At 44.8% G+C, this 13,001-nt stretch overlaps 1 protein-coding gene across 1 annotated transcript in view; it reads right to left on the reverse strand.

Moving 5' to 3' along the window:
• The window catches only part of LOC104301319 (nipped-B-like protein), a 254,016-nt gene that overhangs the window by 39,104 nt on the left and 201,911 nt on the right, over positions 1-13,001 (reverse strand). The window contains exons 21-24 of the mRNA XM_054177739.1: positions 10,271-10,409; positions 9,984-10,066; positions 8,588-8,720; positions 7,028-7,171 (exon numbers count right to left, since the gene is read on the reverse strand). Coding sequence (XP_054033714.1) covers positions 7,028-7,171; positions 8,588-8,720; positions 9,984-10,066; positions 10,271-10,409 — 499 coding nt within the window. The remainder of the gene's footprint in view (positions 1-7,027; positions 7,172-8,587; positions 8,721-9,983; positions 10,067-10,270; positions 10,410-13,001) is intronic.

A 13,001-nucleotide genomic window follows, 5' to 3' on the forward strand; every position in this document is an offset into this window, starting at 1 on the left:
GATGCCATCAGGATATGGAGGGACTGGACCCATCTGGATCTCTGGAGTGACAGGAAGCTGCCAAGAATTACCTGTATTATAGGCTCATGTCTGCCCAAGGCAGTGGTGGAGTCACTGTCCTTGGAGGTATTTTAGCAGTGAGTGGACATGGCACTTAGGGACATGGTTTAGTGTTGACCCTTCAGTGCTGGGTGAAGGGTTGGACTGGATGATCTTTGCGATCTCTTCCAACTGGATGTATTCTGTGATTCTGTATGTATATTTTTTGAATATCTTTCAATCCTATTACATAACTTCTGGAGATAACAACAAGGATTCTTCTAAAATATTTCTCTAAAAAAATCTAATGCAGACTTGTTAAAGGAGAATCATAGAATGGTAGAATCATAGAATGGTCTGGGTTGGAAAGGACCACCTAAGGTCATCTAGTCCAACCCACTCTGCAGCAAGCAGGGGCATAATCAACTAGATCTGGCTTCCCAGAGCCCTGTTGAGCCCTACTTTGAATATCTCCAGGGATGGGGTCCCAACAGCCTCCCCGGAAAACCTGTTCCAGTGCTCCACCACCCTCATATTAAAAAACTTGTTCCTAACATCCAATCTAAATCTGTTCTTTCCTAGTTTGAAGCCATTGTCCCTCATCCTATCACTACAGGCCTTTGCAAACAGTCACTCTCCATCCTTCTTGTAGGCCCCCTCCAGGTACTGCAAGGTTGCTATTAGGTCTCCCCAGAGCCTTCTCTTTTCCAGGATGAACAACCCCAGCTCCCTCATCCTGTCTGTATTCCAGAGGTGCTCCAACCTCCAGATCATCTTTCTGGCCCTCCTCTGGACCTACTCCATTATATCCATGTCCTTTCTATATTGAGGGCTCCAGACCTGGATGCAATACTCCAGGTGAGGTCTCACCAGAGCAAAGTGGCAGAATCACCTCCACTTCTGTTCAACATCTTTATTGATGATCTTGATGAAGCCATATATGGAGTGTGTCATCAGAAGGGGAAAGATCACAGTATATGAGAATGGCCTGTCCCCCAAAGGAAAAAAGATTCTGGGGAGGGAACTGGCAGCTCTCATTGACAGGGCTTTAAACTAGTTTCGAAGGGGGAAGAGGCTGAAACTAGTCCCCTCAGGCAAGAGTCTGGGGGCAGTAAGCTAGGGTCAGAGGCCAAACCAGCAGCCCAGCTGAGGTGCATGTACACTAATGCACGAAGCATGGGAAACAAACAAGAGGAGCTGGAAGCCTTGTTACAGCAGGAAAGTTATGACGTAGTTGCCATCACAGAGACGTGGTGGGATGGCTCACATGACTGGAGTGCTGCAATTGATGGCTACAGGCTCTTCAGGAGAGATAGACAAGGAAGAAGGGGTGGAGGGGTGGCCCTGTACATCAGGGAGGCACTAGATGCCATTGAACTAGAGATTAGGGACGATCAGGTTGAATGCTTGTGGGCAAGAATTAGAGGGAAGACCGGTAGGGCAGACATCCTGGTTGGAGTATGTTATAGACCACCCAACCAGGAGGATGATGTCGACGAAGCATTCTATAGACAGCTTAAGGCTGTCTCAAGATCGCCTGACCTTGTCCTTATGGGCGACTTCAACCTGCCTGACATCTGCTGGGATCTCAACACAGCAGAGAGGAGACAGTCTAGGAGGTTCTTAGACTGCATGGAGGACAGCTTCTTATCCCAGGTGCTGCATGAGCCTACCAGGGGCAAAGCTATGCTTGACCTCCTCTTCACCAACAGGGAAGGGCTGGTGGGTGATGTGGTGGTCGGAGGCTGTTTAGGGGCCAGCGACCATGAGATAATTGAATTTTCGGTATTTGGTCAAACTAAGAGGGGCAGCAAGAAGACCTCCACTCTGGACTTCCGGAGGGCGGACTTCAGGTTGCTCAAGGAAATAATTCAGAGGGTTCCTTGGGAGAAAGCCCTTAAAAATAAAGGGGTCCAGGAGGGCTGGACCTACTTCAACAAAGAACTGATGAAGGCTCAGGAACAGGCTGTGCCAATGTGCCGGAAGAGGAGCCGCTGGGGCAGACGGCCAGCCTGGTTGTGTAATGAACTTTTAACAGAACTAAGGGAAAAAAAGAGGGTGTATCATCTTTGGAAGAAAGGTGAGGCAACCCATGGGATGTTTAAAGAGGTTGCTAGGGCATGTAGAAGGAAAATTAGAGAGGCAAAAGCACATTTGGAACTCAAACTGGCCTCTGATGTGAAGGACAACAAAAAGTCCTTCTATAAATATATTAATAGCAAGAGGAAGGGCAGGGACAACCTCCACTCCTTGGTTGACATGGAGGGAAATGTTGTATCACAGGATGAGGAAAAGGCAGAGGTACTTAACACCTTCTTTACCTCAATTTTTACTAGCGGGAAAGAACGTCTACCAGACAGCTGGCCTGCAGAGCTGGCAGAAGGAGCTAGGGAGTTGCATAGTTTCCCTGTGTTCCAAGAGCAAGTGATAGGAGCTCTCCTCAGCAGCTTAGACCCCCACAAGTCCATGGGACCAGATGGGATCCATCCTAGGGTGCTGAGAGAGCTGGCAGATGAGCTGGCCAAGCCACTCTCCATGATTTTTCATCAGTCCTGGCTCACTGGAGAGATCCCAGATGACTGGAAGCTGGCCAACGGGGTACCCATCCACAAAAAGGGCCGGTTGGATGAGCCAGGGAATTACAGGCCAGTCAGCATGACGTCAGTGCCAGGAAAAATTATGGAACAGGTCATCCTGAGTGCAATCACACAACACTTAGAGGACGGCCAAGGGATCAGGCCCAGCCAGCATGGGTTTAGGAAGGGCAGGTCCTGCCTGACCAACCTGATCTCCTCCTATGATCAGGTGACCCGCCTGGTGGATGTGGGGAGGCCTGTGGATGTAGTCTACCTGGACCTCAGCAAGGCCTTTGACACCGTTCCCCATAGCAAACTCCTGGCCAAGCTGTCAGCCCATGGCTTGGATGGGAGCACACTGTGATGGGTTAGGAACTGGCTGGAGGGCCGAGCCCAGAGAGTGGTGGTGAATGGTGCCACATCCAGCTGGCAGCCAGTCACTAGTGGTGTGCCCTAGGGATCAGTACTGGGCCCCATGCTCTTTAACATCTTTATTGATGATCTGGATGAGGGCATCGAGTCCATCATCAGTAAATTTGCTGACGACACCAAGCTGGGGGCAGGAGTTAATCTGCTGGAGGGTAGAGGGACCTCGACAGGCTGGACAGATGGGCAGAATCTAACGGCATGAGATTGAACACATCCAAGTGCCGGGTTCTGCACATTGGCCACAGCAACCCCATGTAGAGCTACAGGCTGGGGTCAGAGTGGCTAGAGAGCAGTCAGGCTGAGAGGGACCTGGGGGTGCTGGTAGATGGTAGACTGAACATGAGCCTGCAGTGTGCCCAGGCAGCCAGGAGGGCCAATGGCATCCTGGCCTGCATCAGGAACAGTGTGGCCAGCAGGAGCAGGGAGGTCATTCTGCCCCTGTACACTGCACTGGTTAGGCCGCACCTTGAGTACTGTGTCCAGTTCTGGGCCCCTCAGTTTAGGAAGGATGTTGACTTGCTGGAACAAGTCCAGAGAAGAGCAACAAAGTTGGTGAGGGGTTTGGAACATAAGCCCTACGAGGAGAGGCTGAGGGAGCTGGGGTTGCTTAGCCTGGAGAAGAGGAGACTCAGGGGTGACCTTATTACTCTCTACAACTACCTGAAGGGAGGTTGTAGACAGACGGATGTTGGTCTCTTCTCCCAGGCTGCCAGTACCAAAACAAGAGGACACATTCTCAGGCTGCGCCAGGGGAAGTTCAGGCTAGATGTTAGGAAAAAGTTCTATACAGAAAGAGTGATTGCCCATTGGAATGGGCTGCCTGGGGAGGTGGTGGAGTCACCATCACTGGAGGTTTTCAGGAGGAGACTTGATGGGGTGCTTGGTGCCGTGGGTTATTTGTTTGGGTGGTGTTTGATTGGTTGATGGGTTGGACGCGATGATCTTGAAGGTCTCTTCCAACCTGGTTTATTCTATGTATTCTACGTATTCTATGTATTCTATTCTATGTATCAGTAAGTTCACAGATGACACCAAGTTACGTGGGAGTGTTGATCTGCATGAGGGTAGGGAGGCTCTACAGAGAAACTTGGATAGATTGGATCCATGGGCCAACATTACCAGAATGCGCTTCAATAAGGCCAAATGCCAGGTCCTGTACTTGGGTCACAACCACCCCAAGCAACGCTACATGCTTGGGGAAGTGTGACTGGAAAGCTGTCTAGCAGAAAGGGACCTGGGGGTTCCAATTGACAAGCAGCTGAATATGAGCCAGCAGTGTGCCCAGGTGGCCAAGAAAGCCAATGGCATCGTGGCAGGTGCAGGGAGGTGAGTGTCCCCTTGAACTCGGTGCTGGTGAGGCCACACCTTGAGTACTTTGTTTGGTTTTGGGCACCTCAATACAAGAGAGATGTTGAGGTGACGGAGTGAGTGCAGAGGAGGATAATGAAGCTGTGAAGGGCCTGGAAAACAAATCTTATGAAGAACAACTGAAGGAGCTGGGGCTGCTTAATATGAAAAGAGGAGGCTGAGGGGAGACCACATTGCTCTCTACAACTACCTGAAAGGACATTGTGGAGAGGTTGGTGCTGGTCTCTTCTCACAGGTAATTAGTGATAGAACAAGGGGGAACAGCCTCAAGCTGAGACTGGGTAGGTTTAGACTGGACATTAGGAAAAAACATTTTCACAGCAAGAGTGGTCAGGCATTGGAATGTGCTGCCCAGGGAGGTGTTTGAGTTACCAACCCTGGATGTGTTTAAAGGTAGTTTGGATGTGGTGCTTGGGGATATGGTTTAGGGGTGAACCTTGTAGAGTAGGGTTATCATTTCGACACAGTGATCCTGAAAGTCTTTTCCAACCTGAATGTTTCTGTGAACATTTCTGTGATTCTGTGATAGCATAATATTCTAATTGACAGAAGTTGCCCTTCTCTGGACACGCTCAAGTGTCTCGATATCCTTCTTAAACTGAGGGGCCCAGAACTGGACACAGTACTCAAGGTGCGGCCTAACCAATGCAGAGTACAGGGGCACAATGACCTCCCTGCTCCTGCTGGCCACACTATTCCTAATGCAGGCCAGGATGCCATTGGCCCTCTTGGCCACCTGGGCACACTGCTGGCTCATGTTTAGGCGGGTGTCAATCAGCACCCCCAAGACCCTCTCTGTTTGGCAGCCCTCCAGCCACTCTGACCCCAGCCTGTAGCTCTGCATGGGGTTGCCGTGGCCAAAGGGCAGCACCCGGCACTTGGACTTGTTAAATGCCATGCCATTAGACTCTGCCCATCTATCCAGTCGGTCGAGGTCCCTCTGCAGAGCCTTTCCACCCTCTAACTGACCAACATCTGTTCCAAACTTGGTGTCATCTGCAAACTTGCTGATGACTGACTCAATCCCCTCATCCCGATCTTCAATGAAGATGTTAAAGAGGATGGGGCCCAGCACTGATCCCTGGGGGATGGCAGTGGTGACCGGCCGCCAGCTGGATGTGGCACCATTCACCCCCTCTCTCTGGGCTCGGCCCTCCAGCCAGTTCCTAACCCAGCACAGAGTGTTCCTGTCCAAGCCACGAGCTGACAGCTTAGACAGCTGTTTACTGTGGGGGACAGTGTCAAAGGCCTTGCTGAAGTCCAGGTAGACCACATCCACAGGCATCCCCACGTCCACCAGACGGGTCACCTGATCATAGAAGGAGATCAGGTTGGAGAGGCAGGACCTGCCCTTCCTAAATCCATGTTGGCTGGACCTGAGCCCTTGGCCATCCTTCAGGTGCGCAGTTATTGCCACCAGGATAATCTGTTCCATCACTTTCCCTGGCACTGAGGTCAGGCTGACTGGCCTGTAGTTTCCAGGTTCCTTCATCCGTCCCTTCTTGTGGATGGGCACCACATTGGCCAGTTTCCAGTCATCTGGGACCTCTCCAGTGAGCCAGGACTGGAGGAAAATGATGGAGAGCGGCTTGGCCAGCTCATCTGCCAGCTCTCTCAGCACCCTAGGATGGATCCCATCCGGTCCCATGGACTTGTGGGTGTCCAAGTGGCTCAGCAGGTCCCGAACTAATTCCTCATGGAACACAGCTGCGCCAGGGGAGGTTCAGGCTGGATGTTAGAAAAAAGTTCTATACAGAAAGAGTGATTGCCCATTGGAATGGGCTGCCCGAGGAGGTGGTGGAGTTGCCATCACTGGAGGTGTTCAGGAGGAGACTTGATAGGGTGCTTGGTTGCATGGTTTAGTTGATTGGGTGGTGTTGGATGATAGGTTGGACATGATCTTGAAGGTCTCTTCCAACCTGGTCTATTCTATTCTATTCTATTCTATTCTATTCTAAATGTATAACGCTACATCAGATATGCACAAGAACTGAGATTTTCTCAGCATACTATGTACTCTAGAGAGCCCAATAGTATACATTGCTTTGTTAATTAATGCCATCTTTGTAGATTTGGAGCATTTTGATAAGCAGCATTAGAAGAAATGCAAATATACATCCATAAGATATATGCAAGTTCAGTAAAAATCCCCAAACATGAAAACCCACCAACCCAAAAACTCACAAACCCAAGCACCTCCAACTCATACCAGCTACATCACATAAACTAGCCTTACAGGCCTAACAGTTTAGCTGTCTAAAGTCTGTGTATGAGTGCCATAAGCTCAGTTACCACTTTGCAATATAAATGTGCATGTATATGTACACATATATATTTTTAAGGCCTCTTAGGATAAAATGCAGATGCCACTCCATATTGTCACAAGAAAACTGGTTTTATCATTGTAATTAACAACTTAATATAATCACTAGGGAGAATGTGTGAGAAAGATATGAATTAACAAATGCAATACTTATAACTGGAGTATAACTGATTCGCAAATCTAAATGACAACAAAAAATTCTCCACAATGTTGGTTTTTCACATATCTTTAAAATGTTCAAATTTTTAAATTGATACATCTCAATCCAACTGGTACAAGATGTCTCACATACCTGTTTGAGGATTCTGGCTATAGATCCTTGATCCATTTTGCTAGTGACTGCGTCTTTCCTGAGTCTTGCAGCTACAGTTCCAAGATAGTCAAGTGATGCAACTCTTAATGCCATTTCTGTAGATTTGTTACTGAACTGGTGAACCTAAGAAAAGTAGAATAAACTGTTATAAAAAAATTATTTGTGCAACTTAAATTCTTCTCACAGGACATTGCTTGACCTTATTAAAAATTCCACCTAATTTCCATGCTGCATAAAATTATGTAATTTACTATTATATCAAAGATATGCTCCTTACTTTACGTTAATGTTTTTTTCCTTTATTATCTCTCTCTCTTTCCAAATATGTCTGTTAAGAGCTTTTTCTTAATGTTTACATATTTTTTTAAATTTGTGTTTTTATAAAATAAACTAGGCATCACATCAGCAGATATCCTTTGCAATAGAATAGATAAACACCATAATCCAACTTCCTCATTATTCCCACAAGTATAAGGCAAGCTACATTTTATCAGGCAAGTGACTGTAAAATATTTTTCCAAGAAACAGCTCAAATTACAGTGTTAATTACATTATAATATTGAAGAACAACTCTCAAAGTACATGCCAGTGAAAATATTCACATTCCATAAGTAAATCACAGAATTACAGAATGTACTGTTATTGGAAAAAGACCAAACTATTTAATTGTTTTCAGGTTCTGCGATAAAGGAATACTCCAAAGAAGTATTTAACATGAATAATTACAGCCGTTAGTCTCACTTTATTCCCAATAAATATTGTTATTAGATGCTATACAATGGCTTTTTTTGTTGTGGAAAATGTCATGGAATAGTAGAATCGGACTTCTAGGAGAAATTGTATACATATGATTTTCACTAATTTCCACATCAGTGATCTTCTGACCTAAATTTTATTTTCTATACATTACATAATGGTGGTAAGAAAATCCTTAAATGGTGCATATGTGTGTGTGTGTCAACAATCAGAAAGCATTCCTGTATGTAACAGGCTAATGCAAGGGCTAACCTGCATGCACCCCCAACACAAAAGTGAGGGGAAAAGTAACACATAAAACTCAGGGTTGAGATAAAGAGATGAGACTTTAATATAACATATCACAATGTGTAATTACCTTAGGTAATAATCTAATTAATCTAATAATACAATGCATGATTACCTTAGCTTAGCCTATTTGCAGAAGCAGCACAGCTAAATACAGCAAAAAAACCCCAGCATAAACCAGAAAAACAAAACCAGTGCGCTACCCCACTCCCACCCACCTCACCTCCATGCCTGCAGAAAGGAGCCAACACCCAAGACTTGGAACCCAAAAGCAGCAATTGGAACAGAAAGCCTCTCATGTTGCAATTTGAACTTCAAGCCACATCATACTTTGCTCCAGTTAGCACTTTCATTTTTTGAAGCTGGCATGACTGCAGCATGGTGTGAGTAACAGCAGCAGATTCAACTCAACCCATGACATTGTAATAGATCAAGCTGAAATAACATTTCATTGTAATAACACATAATATAATAATTAAAACAAGAATTCCTTACCAATAGCCTTCCCAATAAGCTAAGTAGCAACTCTGCAGCTGGCCATTCTGGTTTATTGACTGTGGAAAGAAGATCTTGAATGAAGTTCTCAAACAGTGGTCTGTAATCTTCTTCCCCTTGTTTACTGCCACACCTGTTTAAAAGAAAATGCATTTTGTAAGAGAATTTGAGAGCCATTTAAGCTTTTCTTCTGATGAAAACAGAAGTAATCCTATGCTTAACCACAAAACCAGTTTTATGCAATTCTGAAAAATAGCCAAAATATTAGCAGAAAAAATGGGTTTATCCATTTATAGAACCATAGACCTGTTGAGGTTGGAAGAGACCTTTGAGATCAAGTCTAACTGCTCATCTAAAGTTTGCAATCCCACCACTATTGCTAAGCCACTACCACAAAAACACATCCCTTAGCACCTCATCCACGTGTCTTTTAAATGCCTCCAGGGATGGGGACTCCACCACCTCCCTGGGCAGACTGTTCCAATGCGTGAGAATGCCTTCTGTGAAGAAATTTTTCCTAATATCCACTCTAAATCTCCCCTGGTGCAATTTGAGGCCATTTTCTCTTGTCCTATCACTTGTTACCTGGGAGAAGAGGCTGGCCCCCACCTCACTCCAACCTCCTTTCAGGGGGTGGTAGAGAGCAGTGAGGTCTCCCCTCAGCTTCCTTCTCCAGGCTAACAATAGATGAATATTCTATAATATTCAAAATTCTATTCAATATTGAATCAATATTCTATAAGATAGATTGGGTATTTAGGAGATTTGAAATCTGGTCTGACTTATCTCACAGTGATAAGTCATATACTCCACAAAGGTTGAAATCAGAATGTAAAAAAAAAACCAAACCTAGCAAAAACCCCAGAAGTATGCAGAAAGATTGTTAGATGGCTCAAAAATAATCTTTTGGTTTAACAGTAAAAGCTAACATAGTTAACATATGATAAAAATTTCAGGATTTTTTGTTGCAAATCCTTTGGTTATTTGGGTATGTTTTTTTCCCCCGCTGAGCTACTGACATTCCTAAATATATTGACATGAAAATAATCTTAGGGGGTTTATGTCTTTGTCATTCTGATGACTGAAAGAATCTGTTTTCATCAGTTAAATATTTATTCAGCTTTTTCTTCCATACTTCATATGAGTAGAAGAGCCCTGATAAAAGAATCCTACATAAACTATCAGATTCTTAAATGCATTAATAACTCTTTGCAGAGTTTCTGTTCCAACAGAATAGAACACAAGTAGCTCTTTCAGGGATCTTTAAAATATATTGTTATAAGTAACTTTATTAGTATGCATTTAGCATTGTGAAGTGTTTGTTTTGTCTTAACATGTGACAGATTTTATTTGGAGTTGGTTTCATCAATACACTAAAGAACGCAACAGTACTTACTTCTTAAGGAAAATAGAAAGGAAGTTTTGTGCTGTTCTCATGGCTGTTTCATATGAGTTAGTAATAAGCACATCTTGATCCACCTAAAAATAACAAGATTTGTCTGTTAGTGTACACAGAAATATGATTTCCAGATCAACAATTCATCAAATAATTATAGCAGACAGTATTGCAATACTTAATTACTACATAACCATATATAAAATACTATACTTACAAAGTCATTCCTCACACACACACAAAATTGTTTTTCTTTTTAAAAAAGTAAAAAAATATTAAAATTTTACTTTTTTGTTTGATTCCTCCTCAGAATTAGACTCTTTTTCTGTTGATGGCAAATGCACTACACACTGAATAAGCTGCAGAACTAGTGCTGTTACCATCTGAATATACATAGGCTCTCCATCAGTTTCACTGCTGTTTAATCTGTTAATAAAAAAAGACAACATTAACACTAAAACTAAACAAAAAAGACAAAACAAACCAAAGTTAGAAAGCTGTGTTCCAAATATTTATCTAGTGGGATTTTCCATAGACTTAAGAGTTAAAAAGGTAAATAAATTACCATTGGACTGAACAATAACAACTCATAGGTATATATTATTCCATTCATTTGCTGAATAGCTTATACTTGGTTGCACAGATAGCTCTTTCTTTCTTCTTCTGTCACTTATGCTTGCAACCTTTCTCTCTCTGTGTGGCCTTCCTGGGATAATCTTTGTTTTGACTACTGTGCGTGAGGTACCAGGAAGAGAAGGGAGGAGGGGAGGAGACTCCTAATGGTGCCCCTGGACTGCCCAGGTGTGACCGTTTGACGCTGTGCCTTTAAGGAAGGGGCACACTGGCTAAATGTTTATAAAATATTTTGGTATTCTAAACGAATTTCATTGGCCAAGTTAAGGTGGGAGGTGAGGTTAGTCCCAGCGCGGCTGGAACTTTCTCTCAGTCTTCCTTTCTTCACTGTCCCTTTCGGCTGGATCTGCTTCTGGGCTTCTTGCCAAGAGATAAGAAACTAACTCCCTGTGCATAGGCCTCTGTCTCCTGTGCTAACCCCTCTTTTCTCGTCTTCTACCTCTTTGGGGGAGAAGGGAGGTAGGGGGGTGAAGGGGGCACAGGGGGAAGCCCCCTCTGTTGGGGGTCTGGTTTCTGACTGTGTTTATTTGCTGTATATTTCTGTATATATTGTAAAATACCTGTATTTGTTGTGTTACATATAATCTGTTTCCTTGTAAAATATAATCTCATTTCTCCGACTGGGTTTAGCCGTGGTCTCTTTCTCAGTGGGGGAGGGAAATCAGAGCCTTTCCTTTCAAACCACCACACTCCTTTTTTTTCGGCTCACCAACGTGGGGCCTGGTAATTAAGTAATTAAGTTGATTAAGTTCTCCGGCTTGTCTCAGCCGGAGAAACAAAATGAAGGTGCTCTGGGTTTTAGAATGTTTATTCTTCTCGGTCTGTGGCATGTTGGTCTACCGGTACTGCATCGGATTGATGTTAGACCAAATAGGTAAATATTTAATGCGTAAAATCTATTTGTGGTTTATGCATAGGATCCAGCTGTTGTATGAACGCTGTTTGGGTTTTTTTCGGCTCACTAATTACGGCAATAGAACGTCTTCCACTTTGCCGATCGAGATAAGGGAGTTTAACACTTCAGGAGGTCAAAGAGTAACTTTAAGTGCTGGCTGGGATCTTAAGGTGATTTATTTGACGGGTGTAATCCTGCTGTTGCTGATAATTAATGTCTATCTGCTGTGGGCTCTACATAGAGAGAAAAAGGTTTCTCGACCATGTTTTGTGATAAAACAAAAATCTAGGAAGCGTAGGCGTTCCTCTAAATCTGCCCCAGAGTCCTCGAGTGACAACGAAGGGGGAGAATCTGCGTCAGTTAGAAAAATAGCAAAACCTATTGGAAAAGCTGCCTTAAATGCTCCGCTCCCTGACTTTGGCAAGCAGCCAGGGGCAGCTCCCATCCCCAAGATGGCGACCGGTAATGAGACAAGGTCATTTCCGTCCGCCATGACAGGACCGGAAGGGGCCCCCACGGCAGCTGGTTTAGATCAGGACCTGTCAGCTTCTATCAGGATGGCTGTAAATTCAAACACAGCTCCAGTTAAACAAGTAGCAGTCTTAAAGACCAGAGGTGGAAAGGCCAAAGCTGATCCAGGAGCTAGTGGAGCTAATGGAGGAGAAGAGCAGGAGACTGATCCTGGTGAGGGAACCTCTGCTAGGAAAGGGCCTGCTGGAGATGAGGAGAAGGTTTGTCTTAGAGATATAGCTGAGTTATTGAGATCATCACAGGATGGAGATGCAGCTAAGACAGCAGCTGGCAGTGGCGCTTTTCAGCTTAAAGAGGTCCTTAGGAGAGTGACAACAGGATTATGGGGACAAAAGGTTCAGGAAGATGTGATAGATGGAGAGCAAGATTCCATCACCGAATGCTCGTCACCGAGGCAGGAGATTCGCAATGTCCATGAAGATTACCTCAGAGCAGATAAGGAACCCATCCTATCTTGGCTTGCTAGGTGTTATGATACAGGTGCTCCAGCTCTAATAATTGGAGACAAGTCGGCAGCTCAGCTAGGAACTCTCTCAAAGGATAATGGAATAGATAGACATCTAGCCAGGATTCTCGGTAAGGTTAATCTGTGGATACGCCTTCTAATGGCGGTTTCCCTGAGATACCCTTCCCGAGATGACCTTCCATGGAATAGAAGCTACTTTAGAATAGAATAGAATTAACCAGGTGGGAAGAGACCTTCGAGATCATCGTGTCCAACCTATCATCTGACACCACCCAATCAACTAAACCATACAACCAAGCATCCTGTCAAGCCTCGCCCTGAACACCCCCAGCGTCGGCGACCCCACCACCTCCTCAGGCAGCCCATTCCAATGGGCAATCACTCTCTCTGTGTAAAACTTCCTCCTAACCTCCAGCCTAAACCTCCCCTGACGCAGCCTGAGACTGTGTCCTCTTGTTCTGGTACTGGTTGCCTGGGAGAAGAGACCAACCTC

Source organism: Dryobates pubescens, chromosome W (assembly GCF_014839835.1).
Source record: "Dryobates pubescens isolate bDryPub1 chromosome W, bDryPub1.pri, whole genome shotgun sequence".
In the NCBI taxonomy this organism is placed as follows: Eukaryota; Metazoa; Chordata; class Aves; order Piciformes; family Picidae; genus Dryobates; species Dryobates pubescens.